This window comes from Somniosus microcephalus, chromosome 7 (assembly GCF_052327205.1).
Source record: "Somniosus microcephalus isolate GS21.2 chromosome 7, FLI_Smic_1.0, whole genome shotgun sequence".
NCBI lineage: Eukaryota > Metazoa > Chordata > Chondrichthyes > Squaliformes > Somniosidae > Somniosus > Somniosus microcephalus.
The window spans coordinates 112,838,615-112,865,069 of record NC_140993.1 but is presented as its reverse complement, the minus strand read 5'-3'; the positions used below and the strand labels follow the sequence as shown (position 1 = coordinate 112,865,069).

Sequence of the window (26,455 nt, the reverse complement as noted above, 5' to 3'; positions counted from 1 at the left end):
ATTCCAGAACTTAGGGCCTGGGCAGCTGAAGGCACGGCCGCCAATGCAAATTGGGGATGCGCAAGAGTCCAGAATTGGAGGCGCGCAGAGATCTCGGAAGGTTGTAGAGCTGGTAGAGATGGAGACGGGCAAAGCCAAGGAGGAATTTGAACACTGAGAATTTTAAATTCGAGACGTTGCTGAACCGGGAGCCAATGCAGTTCAGCGAGGACAGGGATGATGGATGATCGGGACTTGGCGTAAGTTAGGATACGGGCAGCAGAGTTTTGGATGAGCTCAAGTTTACGGAGGGTTGAAGGTGAGAGGCTGACCAAGAGAGCATTGGAAAAATTAAATCTGGAAATTACAAAGACATGGATGAGGGTTTCAGCAGCAGAAATAGGCTCTCTTGGTGATGGAGAGGATATGGGGACAAAAGCTCAGCTCGGGGTCAATTAGGATGCCATGGTTGCGAACAGTCTGGTTAAGCCTCAGACAGTGGCCAGGGAGCAGGGTTGGAGTCTGTGGCTGGGAACAGATTTTGTGGCAGGGACCGAAGACACTTACTTTGGTCTTCCTAATATTTAATTAGAGGAAATTTCTGCTCAACCTCTAGTGGCTGTCAGGCAAGCAGTGTTCATGCCGTGACTTGATGAAATCTAAGTGACCGCCACTTTCATGATCAACATCCTAAAATCACAGTGCACATTGGCCCAGATTATTATTTAATGGCACAAAATTGCGATTATAGTAGAATCATTGGCTGGCCACCAGTAGGGTACAATGAAAGGCATATGTAAGAAAACCATTTTTGCGGGCCTTCCGCAGAATAAGGCTTTCTATTGAATATTGTTAGCATCAGCAGTCCTTCAGCTAAAGATTGTCCAAGCTTTGTTTAGTTAATGCGCCCTTGATGAATACTATGAAATGAAACACCCTGCTTCCATTTATTACCTCTTGTTTATAGGAAACGTTACTATCTGTTTCTGTCTTGTTGTGGAATGTCAGCAGGTGGCTGCTTGGCTTGGGAGACAGTGGGCACAAAGCAGGCTCAAGGTCCTGTAAGCTAATGAGTGATTAATGTATACAAGACTGGACGTAAAACATAAATGTTAGAATATTCTCAGAGCGAGACTGGACCTCTCCACTGTTCTCTCAAGGCCATTTGAGATTGATCACCTAGGAACCTTGTTGGTGTTGAGGTTGTATCTCAACGTCTTATTTATTATGTTATATTGTACTCTTATTTTAACATCTTTACCACTTCTTAATAAAACCTTTATACTTTGGAACAAAACCTTCGAGCCTCTTTGTGCAAGAGACCAAACCTTACACACATTACTCGCAGCATTGATGCAAGTGTTTGAAAATTTGTTATAAACGGATGAAGCAGCTTCCTGTTAATGGCACCCTAGTGTTAGAATTGCGACCTAGCACAATTTTATTCAGATCTTTTCTTAACCACTTACCATCTCGCAATACAAAGTCAAGTCTTGATTTTGAAGTATCAATGTTTTGAGACTTCTGGGCATGCCCTTTGTCTACCTACTGTGTTATGGAGTACGGTCCAAACTGAAAATAGTTTGCTATTGTGCACCGCTAAACAAGTTACCATTGTAAATCTCCCAACAAAGCTACATCCATGGCTAACGAGCCTCCTCTCAAATTCGTCTCTCTGGGTTGTCATACAAAAGAGTGAGCACAAGCCTTCGAATTAAGGATTCTCCAAGGTTCTGTCCTGTGTCGCTGTTTCTTTTCCTTATCAATGACCTTCACTTATTATCCAATCCTATCCTTGCTTGCTGCTGAATTTACTTTGCGTTCAACAACTTCTTTTAAATCTCTCATACTTATATATCAAAGGAAATGCTAAGGCCAAGAATGTCATTAAATGAAAACCTACGGGTGGAACCAAAGGTCAAGTGGTAGTTGCTGGCTGGATTTGTTACGAAGAAACTATCTTTGGACAAGTGAAAATATTTTCAATGCCTTGTAGAATGACATGGAGGCCATTCCAGCCATTGACCAATTTGGATTGAATTTCTGAATCTTTGTCATTGATGTAAATTAGAAACCCTAGTGGTCTCCACCAATCCCTGAGGCACCCCACAGAAAGGTGTTTCTGAAGGTAGCTCCCCAGTGAGTCCCTCATAATCCACAATGACCCGGATTTTACGGGGCCGATAACGGCGTACCCTGTCCTCAGAATGGCCCCGCAAGTTCTGGGTTTCCACATGTGCTACGAATGCACGAAACCCGGCACTTGTGATCTGTCGAGTTTCTCCGGACAGATTGTCCGCATGCACCCCAAAAACACACTTTCGCTGGTGCAGAGTTGGGTTATTTGCCCAACTACTGCCCAGCGAATGCCCACGAAACCCTTACGCCTGCTTTTACCAGCGTAAAGGTTAAAATAAATGTCAAATTAAAATTTTAAAAATGATTAAAACATACATACAGAAACATTTAAATTTAGTTCATGTAAATTTCAGGCTGAATTAAAATGTTACTTTTTTCAAATTTAATTTTTATTTTAAATGCTTAATCAAAGGGACTTATTTAATTTTGAACATGGGAATATTTATTTTTATTAGAATTGTTTTAATTATTTATTTGTGGATTCCGTTGGTAAATGGAATCTGTTGTGTATGTACCTTTAAGAGAAGAATTGATTCTATACTGCAGTACCGGCAGTGAACACCCCTGTATATAAAGCCATAGCAGGCTTCTATATTTCAGTCTTAAGTTACCCTCTGTTCAGTAAATACCTGTTATTATTGTTCTCCTGCAGTCCGTGTATTATTTATACTCGGACACTACATTGGCGACAAACGGGTTCGAACTCACCTGCAGTACTGCATCACCTCACGGGGATCTTTCCCTGAGAAGAAGCTTTTGGAGGTCGAAGTCAGAACAACAGGCGTCGACCGCGGGCAACCGCCCAAGGATCCATCGGAGTTCGGAGAGTTGCAGGAAAGGCTGTGGAGAGCTGGGCTTGGCTCCCCAGTCAAGGTGTTCCAGCAAATCGTGCTGGTAGCAGGTAGTGCGCTGACCCTTCCGGACTGCGGCGGGCTCGAGCTCGATCGAGCGGCTCTGCAAAGGGGCCGTGCAGCGTCGTCGGGAGGAAAAGAGAGAGAGGGTGGAGCGCACAGGGTGCTCAAGAACCGGGCAGCGTAGCGAAAATAAAACGAGGGGAAGGAAAAGTGAGACACGCCGAAGCCGCGGGTCGCCGCCATTACCCTGCAGAACGCTCGGAGCAGCGTAGCAGCAAGGGGAAGAAGGCACCATTTTAATCCATTGGTGAAGAAGAAAAAGCACGGGAGGCGCCATTTTAAATCACCCAAGATGCCGAAAAGTGGCAGTATCACTGCTTTCGACAACGAGGTAGAAGACTGGACCACGTATGTGGAAAGAATTGAAGTGTACTGCAAGGCAAATGAGGTGGCCGATGGAAAGAAGGCGTCGGTATTATTAAATTTGATGGGCGCGAGAACGTATGGCCTATTGCGGAATTTAATTACCCCAGCTAAACCAATGGAGAAAAGTTTTGAAGAGATTGTTAATACCTTACAGGAACACTTAAACCCTACACCGCTGCTAATAGCAGAAAGATTCAAGTTCCATAAAAGAAACCAGCACAAAGATGAGAGCAATGCTGACTATCTTACGGAACTACGCAAGTTATCGAAGCACTGCCAGTTCGGAGCAGGACTGGCAGACACCTTACGGGATAACTTTGTCTGCGGGCTCCAGAGTGAAGGAACCCAGAAACGACTACTTTCGGAAAAGGACCTGACGCTAGAACAGGCTTTCAGCGTGGCAGTATCCTACGAAGCAGCAGCACGGGGAGCTGCGGAAATACAACAGAAACCACAAGAATACAGCGCTAACGAAATGGCGTATGGAGCAGAAAAGTGCTATCGTTGCGGCAGAACAACCCATGATCAGAAGGACTGCTGGGTTAAGGACAAAGTATGCAGGCAATGTGGGAAAATGGGACACATAGCAAGAGTCTGCAGGTCGGGAAAGAAAACCAACACTACAAGAACTACTAAGGAAAAGTACAAGAAAGTAAAGAAATTGACAGACAGTCGTTCAGAAGATCAGGAGAGTGATAAGGACTCCGGGAGCAGGAGACTAAGTTGTCTAAAGTTACACAACGTGATCGCAAAGGAGGATCACCGAACCATTTGGGTCACCCTCATGATAGCAGGGTCCCCAGTAAAGATGGAATTGGACACAGGATCAGCCCTAACCGTCATGAATCGACGAGACTATGAGCGGCTATTCCCACACATACCCTTGAAGGACACGTCCATTGTATTGAAGACATACACGGGGCAAAAAGTCTACCCCAGAGGAAAAATAAGGGTGCCAGTTGAATACAACGGCAAGGAAACACAGAAACTGTATCTATATATACTACCAGATGGAGGACCACCATTATTGGGACGTGAATGGATCTGAAAAATACAATTGGATTGGCATTCCATTCAGGCGCTAACTGTGACTGATAAAAAGGATGATGACGTCACACCTGGATGACTGTCAAAGATTCTAACTGACGTGAAAGAGGTGTTCCAACAAGGACTTGGGACTCTAAAAGGAGTAATGGCAACGATAAAAATCGAAGATAACGCAAACCCAAAATTTTTTAAGCCCAGACCGGTACCTTACGTGATCCGCCCAGCCGTTGAAGCAGAGCTGGAGAGTCTGGAGCGTTCGGGTGTGCTGTCCAAGGTGGACTGGAGCGAGTGGGCCACACCCATCATTCCTGTAATGAAGAAATCATTGAGCAGCACGCCTGGGGAACCGAAGAAGGTTCGCATCTGTGGGGACTTCAAGCTAACTGTGAACCCAGTCCTGCACACAGTACAATATCCACTTCCACGGATAGAAGATATTTTCGCCGCACTATCTGGAGGGAAACGCTTTACAAAGATTGATCTGGCCCAAGCGTATCTACAAATGGAGGTGGAAGAAGCATCTAGAAAATACCTCACGATAAACACTCACAAAGGCCTTTACCAGTACAATCGACTGGTATTCGGGGTAGCATCAGCCCCGGCTATTTGGCAGAGGGCGATGGAACAAGTCCTGCAAGGGATCCCGGGGACCCAGTGTTATTTGGACGACATCCTGGTTACGGGCGAAAATGACAGTGAACACCTTGCCAACCTGGAGCAGGTGCTCACGAGATTACAGGAATATGGACTACGAGCCAACCGCCCCAATTGCGAGTTCTTCAGGAGACAAATCTCGTATTGTGGCCGCATGATTGATGAGGAAGGGTTGCATAAGTCGCCGGACAAGATTGAGGCTGTAGTCAAGGCTCCAGCACCGGAAAATGTGTCGCAACTGAGGTCGTTCCTCGGGTTGGTGAACTACTACCATAAGTTCTTGCTGAATTTATCTACAATTCTGCACCCACTGAACGCCCTGCTGCAAACTGGAGTAACATGGAAATGGAGTGATGAGTGTAAGCGTGCCTTTCAGAAATGTAAATGCCTAATCACTTCAAAAGAAGTATTGGCCCACTACAATCCAACACTACCGATTCGGTTAGCATGTGATGCGTCTCCCTATGGCATCGGAGCGGTGCTGTCACAGAAATTCCTTGACGGTTCAGAGAGGCCAATAGCCTTTGCGTCACGCTCGTTAACCTCAGCCGAGCGTAACTACGCCCAGATTGACAGGGTGGCCCTCAGCCTGGTGGGGGTGAAGAAGTTCAATCACTATTTGCACGGGCAGAAATTCACCCTACTGACCGATCATCAGCCCCTGGTCTCCATTTTTAACCCAAAGAAGGGCGTTCCGGTGATGACGGTGCAATGGCTGCAAAGATGGTCACTTTTTCTAGGGGCACATCAGTACGACATAGAGTGCAAGGGTACGAAACAGCATGGAAACGCTGATGGGCTGTCGCGCCTACCGTTGCCTATGGTAGAGGAAGCACCTGCAGTGGACCCTGTTGAGATATTCCATGCGACCATAGTCGAATGTCTACCTGTTACAAACTCAAGTATACAGAAGGAAACCCGAAATGACCCGACACACACTCGGGTCTATGACTTGACGGTGAAGGGATGGCCAGCACATGGCGACTCATTGTTGCCAACATTCTTGCCAAGGAGAGAACAGCTGTCAGTGTGCCGGGGGATCTTGATGTGTGGATCCCGAGTGGTAATTCCACCCAAGTTGAGAGAGTGCTCAATGAGCTTCATGAGGGTCATCTTGGAGGGGTAAAAATGAAGAGCCTAGCCAGGGCGTTTGTGTGGTGGCCGGGATTCGATAAAGAAATCGAGGATATGACCAAGAGATGCACAGGATGCCAGAAGGTCCAAAACGCTCCACCACAGGCCCCGCTACATCCATGGGAGTGGCCCTCATCTCCATGGCAACGGGTACACATTGATTTTGCTGGTCCATTTATGGACTCAATGTTTCTAATCGCTGTGGACGCCCATTGGAAATGGCCAGAGGTCATCAAAATGTCCTCCACCACCACGGAGAAAACTATTGCAGTCCTACGGACCATCTTTGCCAGGAATGGCTTCCAGAACAGATTTGCTCCGACAATGGGCCACAGTTTGTGTCAGAGGATTTCCGGAGGTTTCTGAGGAATGATGGGGTGAAGCATTACACATCTGCCCCATATCATCCAGCCACAAATGGATTGGCTGAGAGGTTTGTTCAGACCTTTAAAAAGGCTATAAAGGCAATGCATAATGATGACATACCACTACAACACAAGGTGGATAATTTCTTGTTTGCTTACCGGAATGCGACACATGCAGTCACCAACCAAGCTCCAGCCGTAATGTTCTTCAACCGAAGGCTAAGATGTCGCCTGGATTTGCTCAAACCAAACATAAGACGAGATGTTGAGGATAAGCAATTCCAGCACATAAATGAGAAGCCAACCAGGAGCTTCAAGATAGGGCAATCAGTCTTGGCCCACGACTACCGAACAGAAAAATGGCAGCCTGGAACGATATGCACACAGCAGGGACCACTAATGTACACAGTGGACGTTGGAGAGAGCATTGTGAGACGCCATGCTGACCAGATTCTAGAGTCACAGGAACAAGCCAAACCCATACCACGAGCAGGTGCACCTGGTAATCAACCCGAAGTACAGATTGCGTCTCCCTCAGAAGCAGTGGTATTGGAAGCTGACGAACCAACCAATGACAATGAGCCAGAATCAACTCCGCCGCAAGAACAGGATACTCGAGAAAGGCGCTATCCAGTCAGGATCAGGAAGCCTCCTCAAAGACTGAACTTATAAATGATTATTGCAGTTGATGTATATAGTACAGAGAAAATTGTAATTGTAATTAGTTATTATTTAGTTGTTAAATGAATGTTATGTACTGTTTATCTAAAAGGGGAGGAATTGTTCTGTATGTGCCTTTAAGAGAAGAACTGATTCTATACTGCAGTACCGGCAGTGACCACCCCTGTATATAAAGCCATAGCAGGCTTCTGTATTTCAGTCTTGAATTACTCCCTGTTCAGTAAATACCTGTTGTTATTATTGTTCTCCTGCAGTCCGTGTATTATTTATACTCGGACACTACAGAATCCCCATGAGCTGATGAGTCCCCTTTCTAATTGGTTGGCCTGACCCAAGTGATCCCAGGGACGCTTCTGAACCGCCTGTGTGCCTGGGATCCGTGGGCCTTTACACAGGCGTACACCTGCAGGCCCAGGACCTGCAGCTCCGGAGACACCAGATACTTCCGGATTTTCTTTCAGGTTGGAGGTGTACTCCGGAGGTACATCTCTGACCGCAAATTTCGGCCCAATGTTTCTCTCACCTGCCTAGTCTCACTCAGTTCTGTGGGATAAATACCATCTATCCTTTGGGATTTTTGTTTTGAGCCCTTTTAGGAAATAATCATTCAAAATATCTTGTGATTGTCTATTTTTTCAAGCCTGCTTGCATCTTTTATGGTTTTCATCTCTTTGTGCTCTCTTACTGTTGAAGTATTGAAATAATTTCTTTTTGTTTGTTTTAACTCTGCAGCTATTTTTTTTTCTTGGACTCTTAACCCCTCTTAACCTTTTAACACATTTCTGCATGTTCATCTATTCATCCCAGTGAAACTCATCCCTACAGGATTTGTAGAGGTAAAGTTTTCAACTTGCTGTCGCCGGCTTATAACCTACATTGAGGCTTGTCTGCCCACTATAAAAATCGCCTGCTTTTCATATCCATCAGTTTTTAATGGACATCAAAATTGTGCAGTTTCTGTAACAGACAACTGATCTGCAGTGCAAGTTGAAAATCTACCCCAATGTTTCCTCTTTATTTTCCTTCAATGTGTCAGCCGTGGCTCAGTTGGTAGCACCCTCATCTGAGTCAGAAGGCTGTGGGTTAAAGTCCCACTTCAGGGGCTTGAGCACAAAAATCTAGGCTGACACTCCAATGCAGTACTGAGGGAGTGCTGCACTGTCAGAGGTGTCATCTTGCAGGTGAGGTGTTGAACCGAGGCCCTGTCTGCGCTCTCAGGTGGACGTAAAAGATCCTGTGGCACTATTTTGAAGAGGAGCAGGGGAGTTATACCCGGTGTCCTGGCCAATATTTATCCCTCAATCAACATCACTAAAACAGATTATCTGGTCATTATCACATGGGATAATGTTGCTGTTTGTGGGAGCTTGCTGTGCTCCTACATTACTACAATGACTACACTTCAAAACTACTTCATTGGCTGTAAAGCGCTTTGGGACTTCCGGTGGTCGTGAAAGGCGCTATATAAATGCAAGTCTTTCTGTATATAATCGATTTAGGGCCATCCTCGTTTAGTCTGAGCTTGCTGATTCTAGGTATGTTATGCTCAACATTATATCTGTTTAAAGATGTTCCCCATGTCGTTTAACATCCCCTCCCCATCAACTTGCTTACATTGTTCCCTCATTTTCTTTGAAGTTAGCCCTTTTAAGATGGTATGTCTAGCTTCTGTTTGGCGGTATTTCTCAATCAAATATTTTTAACTTTGTCATTTTGTAGTCACTGTTGCTCAAGGATTCCATGTTTTCGATTTCCATTACATTTTCTTGGTCATTTACAAATACTAGGTCTAGATGAACACGGCCTTTTATGGTTTACGTACTGATTCAGAAGCATTCATGCATTGGATTTACTAGCTCTGACTGAACTTTCCTGTTCTCGTATACCCTTTCTATTTCTTGATAGAGCAAGCTGTCTTCATTTTTATGCTGCCCTAGTGGTTTAAATTATGTGCAGGCAGTAAAAAGATAAGCTAGGAATTTAAATTAGGGCACTAATGGTGAACCATTTGTCGCATCATAGTTCTGTTTATTGCCCCTTGCAGGACAATTTAAGCTATTGGAACAGGACCGAGATATCAAGGAGCCCATACAATACTTCAGCAGTGTGGAGGAGGTGGCAAAAGCATTCCCAGAACGAGTGTATGTCATGGAGGAAATAACATTCAATGTTAAGGTCAGATTTTGGAACAAATATTTATGAACACTTGCATGTTTAAGTAAGGCAAGCTATTTTGCAAATGTGAGTGAGACAGCTAAAGTCTGAGGATCCGAAACTGAAATGTTCTTGTGTTTTGCAAAATCTCTAGGCTTGACTGAAAAGGTTACAAGTTAGCATCTTGACACTCTGATGCCGGTCTGTTACTTGAGTAAGAGAGGATTTAATGAAGGTTACTGATTTAAAAATACTAGTTTGTATATTAACTTTTATATAGTTTCAGTAACTAGGATTTAAAATGGAGGGCGCTCTCTTTAGTTGCAAAATGGAAGACAGGAGACTTTTTTAAAATTCATGCACAGGATGTGGGCATCACTGGCAAGGCCAGCATTTCTTGCCCATCCCTAGTTGTCCTTGAGGAGGTGGTGGTGAGCCGCCTTCGTGAACCGGTGCAATTCGTGTAGTGGAGGTACTCCCACAGTGCTGTTAGGTAGGGATTCCATGATTTTGAACCAGCGACGATGAAGGAATGGCAATACATTTCCAAGTCAGGATGGCATGTGACTTGGAGCTGGTGGTGTTCCCATGCACTTGCTGCCCTTGTCCTTCTAGGTGATGGAGGTCGTGGGTTTGGAAGGTGCTGTCGAAGAAGCCTTGGCGAGTTGCTGCAGTGCATCTTGTAGATGGTACACACTGCAGCCACGGTGTGCTGGTGGTGGAGGGTGAATGTTTAAGGTGGTGGATGAGGTGCCAATCAAGCGGGCTGTTTTGTCCTGGATGGTGTTGAGCTTCTTGAGTGTTGTTGGAGCTGCACTCATCCAGGCAATTGGAGAGTATTCCATTACACTCCTTACTTGTGCCTTGTAGATGGTGGAAAGGCTTTGGGGAGTCAGGAGGTGTGTCACTCGCTGCAGAATACCCAGCCTCTAACCTGCTCTTGTTGTCACAGTATTTATGTAGCTGGTCCAGTTAAGTTTCTGGTCAATGGTGACCCCATGGATATTAATGGTGGGGAATTCGACGATGGTAATGCCATTGAATGTCAAGGGAATGACAAGTGGTTAGACTCTCTCTTGTTGGAGATAGCCATTCTCTGGCATTTGTGTGGCAAGAATGTTACTTGCCAGCCCAAGCCTTAATGTTGTCCAGGTCTTGCTGCATGTGGGCACGGACTGCTTCATTATCTGAGGAGTTGTGAATGGAACTGAACACTCTGCAATCATCAGCGAACATCCCCACTTCTGACCTTATGATGGAGGGAGGGTCATTGATGAAGCAGCTGAAGATGGTTGGGCCTAGGATACTGCCCTGAGGAACTCCTGCAGCAATGTCCGGAGGTGGAGATGATTGGCCTCTAACAACCACAACCATCTTCCTTTGTACTTGGTATGAGTCCAGTCAGTGGCAAGTTTCCCCCGATTCCCATTGACTTCAGTTTTACTAGGACTCCTTAATGCCACACTCGCCAAATGCTACCTTGATGTCAAGAGCAGTAGCTCTTGCCTCACCTCTGGAATTCAGCTCTTTTATCCATGTTTGGACCAAGGTTGTAATGAGGTCTGGAGCCACAAACTGAGCATCGGTGAGCAGATTATTGGTGAGTAATTGTCGCTTGATAGCACTGTTGACGACCCCTTCCATCACGTGCTGATAATTGAGAGTAGGCTGATAGGGCAGTAATTGGCTGGATTGGATTTGTCCTGCTTTTTGTGGACAGGACATGCCTGGACAGTTTTCCACTTTGTCGGGTAGATGCCAATGTTGTAGCTGTACTGGAGCAGCTTGGTTAGAGGCGCGGCTAGTTCTGGAGCACAGGCCTTCAGCACGACAGTTGGAATGATGGCGAGGCCCATAGCTTTTGCTGTGTCCAATGCGCTCAGCAGTTTCTTGATATCGCGTGGTGTTGTAGCTTCAACAGGTTAGCACCTCATTTTTAGGTACGCCTGGTGCTGCTCCTGGCATGCTCTTCTGCACTCCTTATTGAACCAGGGTTGCTCCCCTGATTTGATAATGGTAGAGTGAGGGCTGTACCGGGCCGTGAGGTTACAGATGGTGGTGGTATACAATGCTGCTGCTGATGGCTCAGAGCGCCTCATGGATGCCCAGTTTTGAGCTGCTAGATCTGTTCTGAATCTACCCCATTTAGTACGTTGGAGGGTGTTCTCAGTGTGAAGATGGAACTTGTCTCCGCAAGGACTGTGTGGTGTTCACTCCTGCCAATATTGTCTTGGACAGATGCATTTGTGACGGGTAGATTGGTGAGGTCAACGAGGTTTTTCCCCTCGTGTTGGTTCTCTCACCACCTACCACAAGCCCAGTCTGGCAGCTATGTCCTTCAGGGCTCAGTCAGTAGTGGTGCTACCGAGCCACTCTTGGTGATGGACATTGAAGTCCCCCACCCAGAGTACATTCTGTGCCCTTGCTGTCCTCAGTGCTTCTTCCAGAGCTGGAAAGTGGGATTAGGCAGGATAGCTCCTTTTCGCCAGCACAGATGCGAGGGGCCGAATGGCGGCCTCCTGTGCTGTAAATTTCTATGATTCTATTCTGTATTCTGTGGGACAGCTCTCCCAATTTTGGCACAAGTCCCCAGATATTGGTTAGGAGGACTTTGCAAGGTCGACTGGACTGGGTGTTCCGTCCGTTTTTTTAATTCTTATATACTTTGTCATAGCTGAGTCGGTACAACTGAGCGGCTTGCCAGGCCATTTCGGAGGGCAGTTAAGAGTCAACCACATTGCTGTGGGTCTGGAGTCACATATAGGCCAGACCAGGTATGGACATGAACCAGATAGATTTTTACAATAATCTGGTCATTTCATGGTCACCATTGCTGATACTAGCCTTTTATTGCAGATTTATTTAATTAACTAAATTTAAATTCCCCAGCTGCCATGGTGGGATTTGAACATGTCTCTAGACTGCTAGTCCAGTAACATAATCACTATGCTACCGTACCCCTCCATTTCACATTGTAACATTTGTTTTGATCAGAAATAAAGTGTGTGAATGGCTAGATAGGATGTTTAAAATGCTATAGCATAGATTTGTGACGGGTCGGTCATGACTGACTAATCTAGTTGAATTTTCTTGGATGTTCTTTCTACTCCTAACCCCCCCCCGTCTCTGCACCTGCTTAATATCTGTTACATCTCCAGCTTTTTCCAGTTCTGATGAAGGGTCCCAGACCTGAAACGTTAACTCTGTTTCTCTCTCCACGGATGCTGCCTGGCCTGCTGAGTATTTCCAGCATTTTCTGTTGTTATTTCAATAGACCATTGTTGGGTAAGGGTACCAAGGGATATAGAGCAAAGGTGGGTAAAGGGATTGGAGATACAGATCAGCCATGATCTAACAGATGGCTGAATGGCCTGCTCGTGCTCCTATGTTCCCAAACAAAGCACCTCCAACAATGCAGTATTCCCTTCAGTACTGAGCTGTTTTCTGAGTGGCGTATCTGCTCAAGTCCTGGAGTGGAGCTTGAACCCACACCTTCTGATTCAGGTGAGAGTGCTACCACTGAGCCAAGGCTGCACTGGTAACAGATAGGAAGTATTTGCAGTGACTCTATTCTTACCATTCAGTCACACTAGAAACCAATGCCATTGCAGCAAGGACAATGATCTTTACAGACTCTTATTATCACAGTGCTGCTTGTGGGAGCTTGCTGCCGCATTTCTTACATTACAACAGTGACTACACTTCAAAAGTAATTCATTGGCTGTAAAGCGCATTGGGACGTCCGGTGATTGTGAAAGGCATTATATAAATTCATGTCTTTTATTATACGATGAAGCAATTGATCAGTGGGAAGAAATTTCATTGTAGAGTACTGTGCATTAATTTGAACTTCAAGGTTAATTTAGAGTTGCAATAATGACATTTTTGCCATTTGCACTGCCAATTCTCATTGAATGAAAATAGTTTAACGACTGCTTTTGAGATTGGTGTCTGCTGTGATGTTTAATGTTTCTACGAGGTTGGAAAGACAGCTGGAATTACAGTAACTGGTACGGTAGCATAGTATTTGTTACAGGACTAGTAATCTAGAGGTCTCGACTAATCCGGAGACATGAGTTCAAATCCCCCAAGGCAGTTTGTGAGTTTGAATCTGGAATAAAAAGCTAGCAACAGTAATGGTGATCATGAAGCTATCGGATTGTTCACTAATGTCCTTTAGGGAAGGAAACCTGCCATCTGGCCTATATGTGACTCCAGACCCACAGCAATGTGGTTGACTCTTAACTGCCCTCTGAAATGGCCGAGCAAGCCACTCCATTGTACCAAACCTGCTACAAAAAGGTATAATAAGAATACAACAGGACAGACCACCTAGGCATTGGATTTGGACACGACAAAGGCACACCCAACCCAATGACCCTGCAAAGTCCTCCTCGCTAACATCTGGGGACTTGTACCGAAATTGAGAGAGCTGTCCCACAGACTAATCAAGCAACAGCCTGACAGGTATGATTTTGTGAGTATGACAATCAGCCAATGTCCCATCACCATCGCTGGGTATGTCCTGTCCTGACCATTGACTCCGGACCCCATGAAGTCTCATGGCATCAGGTCAAACATGGACAAGGAAACCTCCTGCTGATTATCACCTACCGTCCTCCCTCAGCTGATGATTCAGTACTCCTCCATATTGATCACCACTTGAAAGAAGCACTGAGGGTAGCAAGGGCACAAAATGTATCCTGGGTGGGGGACTTCAATGTCCATCACCAAGAGTGGCTCAGTAGCACCACTACTGGCCAAGTCTGCCAGACTAGGCTTGCGGCAGGTGGTGAGAGAACCTACTTGAGCTAGGCTTCACCAATTTACCTGTCGTAGATGCATCTGTGCATGGCAGTATTGGTAGGAGTCACAACCTTGTGGAGACGAAGTCCCGTCTTCACACTGAGGACACCCTCCATTGTGTTGTGTGCCAAATGAACAGATGTAACAACTCAAAACTCGGCATCCATGAGGCACTGTGGGCCATCAGCAGCAGCAGAACTGTAATCCATTACAATCTGTAACCTTGTGACCATGCATATCCCTCACACTATCATTGCCAGGCAGCCAACCCTAGTTCAATGAGAAGTGTAGAAGAGCATGCCAGGAGCAGCACCAAGCGTAACTGAAGATGAGGACTACATGCATGCGGAAGCAGCATGCTATGGGCAGAGCTAAGCAATCCCACAACTAACCGATCCGATCAAAACTCTTCAGTACTGCCATATCCAGTCATAAATGGTGGTGGACAATTAAACAAATAGTGGGAACAGGCTCCATGAACATCCCCATCCTCAACGATGGCGGAGCCCAGCACGTGAGTGCAAAAGAAAAGGCTGAAGCATTAGCATCCATCTTCAGCCAGAACTGCTGAGTGGATGATCTATCTCAGCCTCCTGAGTTGCCCACCATCACATGCCAGTCTTCTGCCAGTTTGATTCACTCAAGAATCAGCTGAGCACATTGGATGCTGCAAAGGCTATGAGCCCCAACAGCATCCCGGCTGTCGTGCTGAAGACTTGTGCTCCAGAACTAGCTGCGCCTCTAGTCAAGCTGTTCCAGTACAGCTACAACACTAGCATCTACCCGACAATGTGGAAAACTGCCCAGGTATGTCCGGTCAACAAAAAGCAGGACTAGTTCAATCCAGCCAATTATCACCCCATCAGACTACTCTCGATCATCAGCAAAGTGATGGAAGTTGTCCTTGACAGTGGTATCAAGCGGCACTTACCAATAACCTGCTCACCGATGCTCCGTTTGGGTTCCACCAGGACCACTTGGCTCCAGATGCCATTACAGCCTAGGTCCAAACATGGATAAAAGAGCTGAATTCCAGAGGTGAGATGAGAGTGACTGCCCTTGACATCAAGGCAGCATTTGACCGAGTGTGGCACCAAGGAGCCCTAGTAAAATTGAAATCAATCGGAATGGGGGGGGGGGGTAACTTTCCACTGGTTGGCGTCATGCCTAGCGCAAAAGAAGATGGTTCTGGTTGTTGGAGGCCAATAATATTGGCCCCAGGATGTTGCTTCAGGAGTTCCTCCGGGCAGTGCCCTAGGCCCAACCATCTTCAGTTGCTTCACCAATGACCTTCCCTCCATCATAAGGTCAGAAGTGGGGATGCTCTGATTTGTAATTTCTCAGATAATGAAGCCCGCACTCTGTGCCTCTCCCTCCCTCCCTCCCTCGCTCGCTCGTCTGGCACCCGGGGAAGGGCTTTGAGAATTGAGCCCGGCCACGGTGGCCGTGCGGGGCCTAGCGGTTCAGGCCCGGCCAGGCGCTCGGGCCGAGACGGACCCCAGCTGAGCTCCCGGTGCGGCAGGGTGCCGCGCTGCGGTTTACGCCCGGCCGCTGATGCTCCCCCGCCCGCTCTGTGTCTCGGGCCGAGCGGTTGTGAGCCCCGGCCCGAGTGACTCCAACTCACCTCCCGGAGCCGCAATGTGGGGGTTTGTTTGGCTGGTGCTGTCACTGTGGGGATGAAAAAAATGGCGGCGAAGTTTCAGGAGGCTGCAGGATTAGGTCCCACCCGTGATGCACCGATTGGTGAAGCATCAGGTCACTGAACTGTAGGATTGGTCCACCATCACGTCACTCAACGCTAATGAGCAGTAAGATTGGTCAACCGCTAATGAGCGGATTTTTGAACGTTTTTTGTCTACTGTCCGAACAATTTTTGTTTGACCAAGAAGTAAATACGCCTATTAGACTCCCCTGATCACAACCTTTCTTTTGATATAACATACGTGTAGGTACGCGCTATAACTTTTGAGTGTATAGCAGATAGACAGACCAACTCTTTTTTTTAATATATGTATAGATAGATGAACTGGCCTCCACCGCCCTCTGTGGCAGAGAATTCCACAGGTTCACCACTCTCTGGGTGAAGAAATTCCTCCTCATCTCAGTCCTAAATGGCTTACCCCTTATCCTTAGACTGTGACCCCTGGTTCTGGACTCCCCCGCCATCGGGAACATCCTTCCTGCATCTAGTCTGTCTAGTCCTGTTAGAATTTTATAAGTTTCAATGAGATCCCCTCTCATTCTTCTAAACTCTAGCGAATACAAGCCCAAGCTTGGGCTGATGAGTGGCAAGTAACATTCGTGCCAGGCAATGACTACCTCCAACAAGAGAGAGTCTAACCACCTGACCTTGACAATCAATGGCATCACCATCGTGGAATCCCCCACCATCAACATCCTGGGGGGGGTCACTATTGACCAGAGACTTAACTGGACCAGCCACATAAATACTGTGGCTACAAGAGCAGATCAGAGGCTGGGTATTCTGCGGCGAGTGTCTCACCTCCTGACTCCCCCAAGCCTTTCCACCAACTACACGGCACAAGTCAGGAGTGTGATGGAATACTTTCCACTTGCCTGGATGAGTGCAGCTCCAACAACACTCAAGAAGCTCGACACCATCCGGGACAAAGCGGCCTGCATGTTCGGAACACCATCCACCACCTTAAATATTTACTCCCTGCGCCGTGGCTGCAGTGTGTACCATCGACAAGATGCACTGCAGTAACTCGCCAAGCTTCTTCAACAACACCTCCCAAACCACAACCTCTACCACCTAGAAGGACAAGGACAGCAGATGCATAGGAACACCACCACTTCAAAGTTCCCCTGCAAATTACACGTCCTCTTGACTTGGAAATATATTGCCCTTCCTTCATCACTGGGTCAAAATTCTGCACCCCCTACCTAATAATATTATGGGATTACCTTTAGCACACTACCTGCAGCGGTTCGAGAAGGCAGCTCCCCACCACCTTCCCAGTGACAGTTAGGGATGGGCAATAAATGCTGGCCTTGCCAGCGACGCCTACATCCCGTGAATGAATTAAAAATAGTATGGTGGGTTTGAATGTGAGTGAATGGTAAGGATGCACTCGTACATTCTGCGTTGCTGCTGCCGATGAGTTATCAGCAGCTTGTTGACATCTACTTTATTTCCAAACCTCTGCAAATTCTTGACCTTTGATTGTGTATGTGCAATGTCGTACTCTGGAATACTTTAACCAGATGAACAATTTTATATTAAGAATATCAAATCAAATTGTTTGGATATGTAACTGAAACATCTGAGTGGCAGCAATCTAGTACTAGTTTGTTTCAAGGCATAAGCTGAGTTGGGGGGTCTTATTAGTGCTGCCATCATGGCTTTATTCAAGTATGCTATCTTATAAATGTGCTGAGCAACTACCTAAACATCACCTATCTTGAGGACCCTGTGCTTCAGTAGAGCAGTTTGTTCAGATTGTTTAATGTGAAACCTGTACAAGATTGTAACAAAATACAAGACGACCTTAATAAACTTGCAGAATGGGCGTGTAATTGGCAGATTAATTTCAGTATAGATAAATGTTAGATGTTACATTTTGATGGGAAGAATAAGGAGGCCACATACTGCTTGGATAATAAATTAAATGGGGTAGAAGAGCAAAAGGATCTAGGAGTACCGATACACAAGTCACTAAAAGTAGCGATGCAGGTTAATAAGGCCATTTTTTTTTAAAAAAGCAAGCCAAGCACTGGTTCATTTCTAATGGGATAGAATTGAAAAGCAGAGAACTTATATTAAACTTGTATCGAACTTTGGTTAGACCACACTTGTAGTACTGTGCACAGTTCTGCTCTCCATATTATATAAAAAAGGATAAAACAGAGGCACTGGGGAAGATGCAAAAAAGATTCACCTTGGACGATACCAGAACTGAGCGGATATACTTATCAGGAAAGGCTGAATAGGCTGGGGCTCTTTTCTCGAGTAAATAGAAGGCTGAGGGGTGACTTAATAGAAGTCGTTAAAATTATGAAGGGGTTTGATAAGGTAGATGTAGAGAAGATGTTTTCACTTGTGGGGAGACTAAAACTAAGATAGTCACCAATAACTCCAATAGGGAAATCGGGAGAAAAGTCTTCACCCAAAGAGTGATAAGAATATAGAGCTCGCTACCACAAGGAGTAGTTGAGGTGACTAGCATAAATGCATTTAAGGGGGAAGCTAGATAAGCACATGAGAGTGAAAGGAATACAAGGATATGCTGATGGGGTTAGATGAAGAGGGGTGGGAGGAGGCTCATGTGGAGCATAAATTCAAGCTTACACCAGTTGGGCCAAATGGCCCGTTTCTGTGCTGTAGACTCTATGGGCCGGATTTTCCGACTCCCACGGGTGCGTACGCGCCCATAGGGGCCTCGTAAGTGCCGGTTTCAGGCATGCGAAGCGCATGCGCTGAAAACCGGCACTTGCGATCTGTCAAGATTTCTCTTGACAGATCATCCGCCTGCCTGGGAAAAGTGCCTCTGTGGGTGGAGAGTTGCGCTTTTTGCACAACTTCCGCCCACTGAAAGGCCATAGAATTCTTACGCCTGGTAAAAGCAGGCATAAAGCTTGAGTGTTGAAAAATCGAAAAATTAAATTTGATAACTCACTTAGAAATTAAAAATACTCTTCAAAAAGGTAAATTTATTTTTAGCCCCCTAAAAACATTGGCCCAGAAATTAGGATCGGGGGCTTGCCACGCGTGCAAGCCCCCGATGTGCACTTACCTGGCGCGCCGACAGCTGAAGCCTGGGACTGCTTGGAATTCCTGTCACTGGCCCGGTTCAGCTGTCGGCGCGCTGTGCTTGCCTGATCCAGCGGCGTAGTTAGTGCGATGTGCCGGATGGGATCAGGTGAGCACTGGGCAGCCAATCAGGGGAGGGGAAACTTCATTCATGAGTTTGATAGTAAGAACTGTCAAACTCATGAAAACTACGGGCGCCCAAAACACTACTTAAACTTTAAATAAAATTTTTAAAAACATCCCACTAATTAAATGAACTATAAATAACTTTAAAAAACTATTTTAAACAATTAATCAAATTTTTGAAAAAAATAATTTTTTAAGAAATCGGGTCTAAAAATAAACTTACCTTACTGTAAAGTCCTTAAAAACAATAAAGCTGTTGAAAAAATGTTATAATTTTAAATAATAGACCACTTACTTAAAGAATCAAGTCCTTACGCCTCCTTTTTATGTCTTAAAAAGTTCAGGCCCTTACACACGGGCAAACCTGTCAAAAAGAAGGAAGTTCAACGCGTGCGCGCAGAGTCCTGCGCGCACGCGTTGGACCTCTGAACCCCTTGGAGGAAATGCCGGTTTCCCACGCATGCGCTGTGCATGCTGAAATCCGGCACTTCCAATGGGCCCACGCGTGAGTACCCCGTCCGTACTCGCGCGTTGGGACCGGAATTACTGGCCCATTAATTTTTTTTCAAAAAATAATTTTTTTAATTAAATGGAATTTTAATTATGTAATGTTTTAAAAATGTATTTACTGTTTGTGTGTTTTTAAATGTGATCCCCATTCATACTTTTGACAGTTCTATGCGTAGAGAACTGTCAAAAGTATGAAGGGGGGTTCCCTTCTTTGATTGGTTCGCCTAGCCCACGTGATCCCAGGGGCGTTTGCGAACTGCATGCGCCCCTGGGATACGTGGGCCTCTGCGCATTTCCAACAGGAGAGGCCCAGGATCGGAAGCCTCGGGATCTACAGAACCAGCAGGTAGGTTCATAGATTTTTTTCCAGTTGTTGGCATCTGCCCGCAGGATGCCTCCGATCGGAAATTCAGGGCCTATGTAATTCTATTTAACTCTATGTGCAGTCTAAGTGGGAAGAGAAAAATTGTGGTTGTAATTTCAACATAAATTTGGCTTTACGTAGTTTGAGCCATATGCATTTAATCCCAAGCTACTGTGTATAGTTACTGCAGCAGATTAATTTTGTGTAGTGAGAAACCTTTAATAATTTCCTGGATTGAGTAAGAAGAAGCAATTAGTTATAGCTCACAGTTAGCCCTCTCACCCCTGAATCAGAAGGTTGTGGGTATAAGTTCCACTCCAGAGCCTTGAGCGCAAAGTCTAGGCTGACACTAGTACATTGTTGAGGGAGTGCAGCAGTGTCAAGAGGTGCCGTCCTTCGGATGAGACATTAAACCGAGATCCCTTTTTACCATCTCGGGTGGCTGTAAACAAAATACATAGAAGATAGGAGCAGGAGTAGGCCATTCGGCCTCTCGAGCCTGCTCCGCCATTCAATGCGATCATGGCTTATCATCCAAATTCAGTACCCTGTCCCTGCTTTCTCCCCATACCCCTTGATCCCTTTAGCCTTAAGAAATATATCCAACTCCTTCTTGAATATATTTAATGAATTGGCCTCTACTGCCTTCTGCGGTAGAGAATTCCACAGGTTCACCACACTCTGGGTGAAGAAATTCCTCCTCATTTCTGTCCTAAATGGCCTACCCCTTAACCTTAGACTGTGACCCCTGGTTCTGGACTCCCCGACCATCGGGAACATCCTTCCAGTGTCTAGTCCGGTTAGAATTTTATAAGTTTCCATGGCACTATTTAAAGAGATGGGGAGTTCCCCCGATGCCCTGGCCAATATTTATCCCTCAACCAACATCACAAACAGATTATCTGGTCATTATCATGTTGCTGTTTGTGGGAACTTGCTGTGCACAGATTGTCTGATGTGTTTCCTACATTACAACAGTGACTACACTTCAAATTGTAATTAATTGGCTGTAAAGCGCGTTGGGATATCCTGAGGTCATGAAATGTGCTCTATAAATTCTTTCTTTCGTTAGGATTATTTTGATTGGAGGCGTGTGGGAGGTTAAAATCTCGAAATCGGGGGGCACGAACCCAACCCACCTCCATGCCAGTTTCAAAGGAGGCGGATACCCGACCTGTGCTGGGATCCGCCTCCCCGAGGCGGGAAGGGGATTAGTGCCAATTAATTGCCTGTTAACAGGCAGTTTTTAGCCTAATCCCTATTATTGCTGAAGTGTGGGATTCCCAACGGCTCCAAACCACACCAAGTTAACGAGGTGGACCGTCGGGCTGAAGGGCTTGGAGGGTTCGAGATGTCCGGTGTTCAGGTGAGTGATGGGTGCATGAGTGCAAAGGTAAGTGTGTTTGTTGTGTGTAAAGTGTTTAAAGAAGTTTTACTTGCCTTTACAGCCTTCCTTGCTTCAGGTCTCGGGAGTCCCTCATCTCACCGGCACAGAAAGCAGAATGGCCACGAGCTGTCAAAAGTTGCAGCATTCAGCTTTCTGTTCTGGAGAGATCTCTAAATCAGCCCGAGAGGAAGGAAGTAACTTGGAGTACAGATTGTCAGTGTTTGACAGCTTCAAAGAGCTGTCAAACGCTGATATTTCATCTGTCAAGAACTCTTGACAGATGAAATGTCAATCTGTGATGTCGCCTGTTGCTGGGTGGCCCTTTATTGGCCTGCTGCGCCCGCTGAGCGGGCTCAACAAGGTCAATCAAGTGAAAATCGCGTGGGTTGGCCACAACTCGATGGAGGCGAGACTACAACCCCGAAAGTTGTAGTCCCGCCTCCAGTATCAAAATCCAGCCCACTGAGTCTGATCTTTTATTGACATTCGAAAAACTAAGATGTGGGTGCCATTAAAGTAAATCTAGCCTATTGTCCGATTTGCTAAATGAACAAAACACTCACTGGTAGTTCTTCTCAAGAAAGCAAACTCATGCACGTTGGCTGAAGAAGTGCAGATCTCTTGTGTAGTAGCAGAGTGGCTTCAACCTTGGCTAGGAAGGTGGGAGTTGGGAAGGGGTTTGCTGTAGGTCCTTGTTCTGATCACTATTTAGTTACCCTGCTGCAAAGCATGTGTCTGTAGATAAAGGTTCAGATGTGGCTGAGGTACCTGTCTAGTTGAATAGCCAAGTGACACTGACTGAACTTGTGTGTGAAGAATGGCCATTTGGTCAGTTGTACCCCAACATGAGTCTATATCTTCAAAAGAGCATGGGAGAAACTTTGGAAGCAAAAAATAACTTTTTTCTGTAAACTGTTCAGTGTTCAGTTCAGTCTCGCTGTGTAGAAAAGAGATGGTCAAACTTTTGTTTGAAAAAGATATTACATTATTGTGTTGGGGAGGGGGGGTTCCTGAAATAGCCTAGTCTCAAATGAGTTTGAGCATCCATGTTGCTTCCTCAAGTTTGCAGTGGTGCCATATGAACATTAGTGATGCAATTTTTGCATAGATCTTGCACTTTTTTGATGCAGACAGGGTTGGTGACGAAATATAGAATCATGGAATAATAGAGCACAGAAGAAGGCCATTCGGCCCATCATGTTTATGCCGACTCTTTCGAAGAGCAATTCAGTTAGTTCCACTCCCTTGCTCCTTCCCCATATCCCTGCAATTTTTTTCTCCTTCAAGTATTTATCCAATTCCCTTTTGAAGGCTACTATTGAATCTGTATCCATCATCCTATCAGGTAGTACATTCCAAATCCCAACCACGCGTTGGGTAAAAAAAAAAATTTCCTCATATCGCCCCTGGTTCTTTTACCAATCACCTTAAATCTGTGAAACAGTTTCTCTTTTTTTACTCTATCTAAACCCTTCATGATTTTAAACACCTCCATCAATTCTCCTCTTCGCCTTCTCTGCTCGAAGGAGTACAACCCCAGCTTCTCCAGTCTATCTAAGTAAATGTAATCCTTCATCCCTGGAACCATTCCAGTAAATCTCTTCTGTACCCTCTCCAAAGGCTTCATGTCCTTCCTAAAGTGTGGTGCCCAGAATTGCACACAATACTCCAGCTGGGGCTGAACTAGTGTTTTATATATAAATTCCTGGCTTTTGTACTCTCTCTTTCTCTATTTATAAACCCAGGATCTCACATGGTTTATTAACTGCTTTGTTAACCTTTAAGGTTCTAGCCTTAAATTGTACATTTGTAAAGCCAAGGATTCTGTGTGCCTTTTTAACAGCCTTCACAACTTGTCCTGCCACCGTCAAAGACTTCTGTATGTACAGCCCCAGATCTCTTCCTGCACCCCGTTTAAAATTGTACCATTTACTTTATATTGCCTCTCCTCATTCTTCCTACCAAAATGAATCACGTCACACTTCTGTGTTAAATTTCATCTCCCATGTGTTTGCCCATTTCATCAGTGTATATGTCCTCCTGAAGTCTGTTTCTATCCTCCTCACTGTTTACTACATTTCCAAGTTCCGTGTCATCTGCTAACGTTGAAATTATGCCCTGTATACCAAAGTCCAGGTCATTAATATATATCAAAAAGAGCAGTAATCCTAACCATGACACCTAGGGACGACACCACTGCACATTTCCCTCCAGTCTGCAAAACAAGCATTCACCACTAGTTTCTGCTTTCTGTCCCTTAGTCAGCTGTGGCTCAGTTGGTAGCACTCTCACCTCAGAGCCAGAAGGTTGTGGGTTCAAGCCCCACTCCAGAGACTTGAACACAGAAATCTAGGCTGACGCTCCACTGCAGTACTGAGGGCGTGCTGCACAGTTGGAGGTGCCGTCTTTCAGATGAACTGAGGCCCCGTTACTCTGTAACGTCCCATGACCTGGGATCACATGGCACTATTTCTAAGAAGAGCATAGGAGTTATCCCTGGTGTCCTGGCCAATATTTATCCCTCAATCAACATCACTAAAACAGATTATCTGGTCATTATCACATTGTGGGATCTTGCTGTGCACATAATGGCTGCCACGTTTTCTACATGACAACGGTGATTACACTTCAATAAAATATAGTACTCCATTGGCTGTAAGCACTTTGGGACGTCCTGAGGTCGTGCAAGGCGCTGTATAAATGTAAAGTGTCTTTTTCTTTCTTAATTTCATAACTATGCAGCCACAGCCCCTTTAATCCCACAGGCTTCAATTTTGCTAATAAGTCTATTTATTATGTGGTACAACAATAAATGTATGCAACATCAACTGTACTACACACATCAACCCTCTCCATTACTTCATCAAAGAACTCAATCAAGTTAGTCAAACACAATTTGTCTTTAACAAATCCGTGCTGGCTTTCATTTATTAACCCATATTTTTCCAAATGCCAATTAATTTTGTCCCAGATTTTTGTCTCAAAGTTTCCCCACCACTGACGTTGGGCTGTCTGGCCTGTAACTGCTGGGTTTATCCCTCCCCTTTTTTGAACAAGGGTGTAAAATTTGCAATCCTGTTGGCACCAGTCCCATATCTAAGGAGGATGGGAAGATTGTGGCCCGAGCCCCTGCAATTTCCACCCTTGCTTCCCTCAGCAACCTAGGATGCATCCCATCTGGACCGGGTGGCCTTTCTACTTTGCGCACTGCCAATCTTTTATGTACCTCCTCTTTATCATTCCATGAGACAGTCATCCTCCTGAGTCTAGCCCAACTGGCCATTATACATATATGAGCCTTGACCATAATTATTGCAAAGTTTTTTGACTACAGGAGGCATCACAGCCAAGCCCCCTCCTGTCCTACCTCATGTCCGCACACATTTTCAATAGTGGCGACCTTCCACCTTTTTGAGCAACGTGTTTCTTTGACATGGTTGTGAGATAGCATAAGCAAAGATACACTGTCACTCATATTCAACACTGCTTCATTAATGACCGTACAATAAAAATGGAAAAAATGCCAAAGCTTGAGAGACCACCAACAGCACTGGAACAGAATCATGCATATTTTGTCCAAAAATCAAATTAGTCATTTAAAAAACGTAATTAAAGTACTTTAAGTCTAAAAAGGTGTTAAAAATAAAATCTACACAATTTACTTTTTTTTTTATCCAATCTATTTTCTCTACCACCTCCTCCTTTTACTGTGACATTGGCAGCATCGTCCACTTCGAATCATAGAATGATTACAGCACAGAAGGAGGCCCATCGAGCCCGTTCCGGCTCTCTGCAAGAGCACTTCAACTAGTCCCACTTTCCTCACCCCCCCCCCCCCTCAACCCCGGTCTTTAGTGAAGACAGATACAAAGTACTCATTTAATACCTCAGCCATGCCCTCTGACTCCACAAGACTATCTACTTTTTGTTCCCCAATCAGCCCCATCTTTCCTTTGATTAGAAAAGCGAAATACGGCGGATGCTGGAAATCTAAAATAAAAACCGAAAGTGCTTGAAATACTCAACAGGTCAGGGAGCATCTGTGGAGAGAGAAACAGAGTTAATATTTCAGGTCAATGATCATTCGTCTTTCCTTTGATTACCTTTTACTCTTTATATGTTTATAAATGACTTTTGGGTTCCTTTTTTTGGGCACCTGCTAATCTTCTCATACACTTTGTTTGCCTCTCTTATTCCCTCTTTCAGTTCTCCTCTGATACATTTTGATCTCATCGTTCTTCATCCAGGGAGCTCTAACTTTGGATGCCCTTCCTTTCCCACCTTGTGGGAATGTGGCTTGTCTGTTCCTGAACAGACTCTTTGAAGGCCTCTCATTTCTTATTTACTGTTTTACCCACCAATCTTTGATTCCAATCCGCCTGGGCCAGATTCCTTTTCAACTCACTGAAATTAGCCCTCCTCCAGTTGTGTATTTTCACATTTTATTTACCCTTGTCCTTTTCCATAACTACTCTAAACCTAATGATATTGTGATCACTGTTTCCTAAATGCTCCCCCACTGAAACTTGCCCCACTTCATTCCCCAGAACTAGATCAGCACTGCATCCTTCCTCGTTAGGCTGGAAATGTACTGATGAAGGAAGTTCTCTTGTATACATTTCAAGATTTCCTCCCCATCTTTGCCTTTTATGCTCTTATTTTTCCAGTTTGTGTTCGGCTAACTGAAGTCCCCTACACTTATTACTATAGAGTCATAATGGCACAGATGGAGGCCATTTGACCTATCGAGTCCGTGCCGGCTCTCTGTAGAGCAATCCCCTACTCTATCCCTGTAAGTTTATTTCCCTCAAGTGCCTATCCAGTCTCCCCTTGAAACCACTGAATGTCTCACCACTTCCATCGGCAGCGAGTTCCAGGTCCTCGCCACTCGCTGCATAAAAAAGTTTTTCCTCACATCCCCCCTGTATCTCTTGCCCCAAATCTTAAATCTGTACCCCTAGTCCTTGTACCATCAACTAGTGGGAACAGTCTTTCCCCGTCTAGCCTATACAAACCCGTTATAATCTTGTACACCTCTATCGGATCACCCCTCAA

General features: G+C 45.3%; 1 protein-coding gene across 3 annotated transcripts in view; it reads left to right on the top strand.

The window, feature by feature from the left end:
- The window catches only part of garem1 (GRB2 associated regulator of MAPK1 subtype 1), a 152,879-nt gene that overhangs the window by 107,596 nt on the left and 18,828 nt on the right, over positions 1–26,455 (top strand). For 2 of the 3 annotated variants that reach the window (XM_085992851.1, XM_085992852.1), the window contains exon 3: positions 9,324–9,454. The exons of the other annotated variant lie outside the window; for it this stretch is intronic. In XM_085992851.1, the coding sequence (XP_085848977.1) occupies positions 9,324–9,454 (131 nt within the window). The remainder of the gene's footprint in view (positions 1–9,323; positions 9,455–26,455) is intronic. 3 annotated transcript variants of the gene reach the window in all.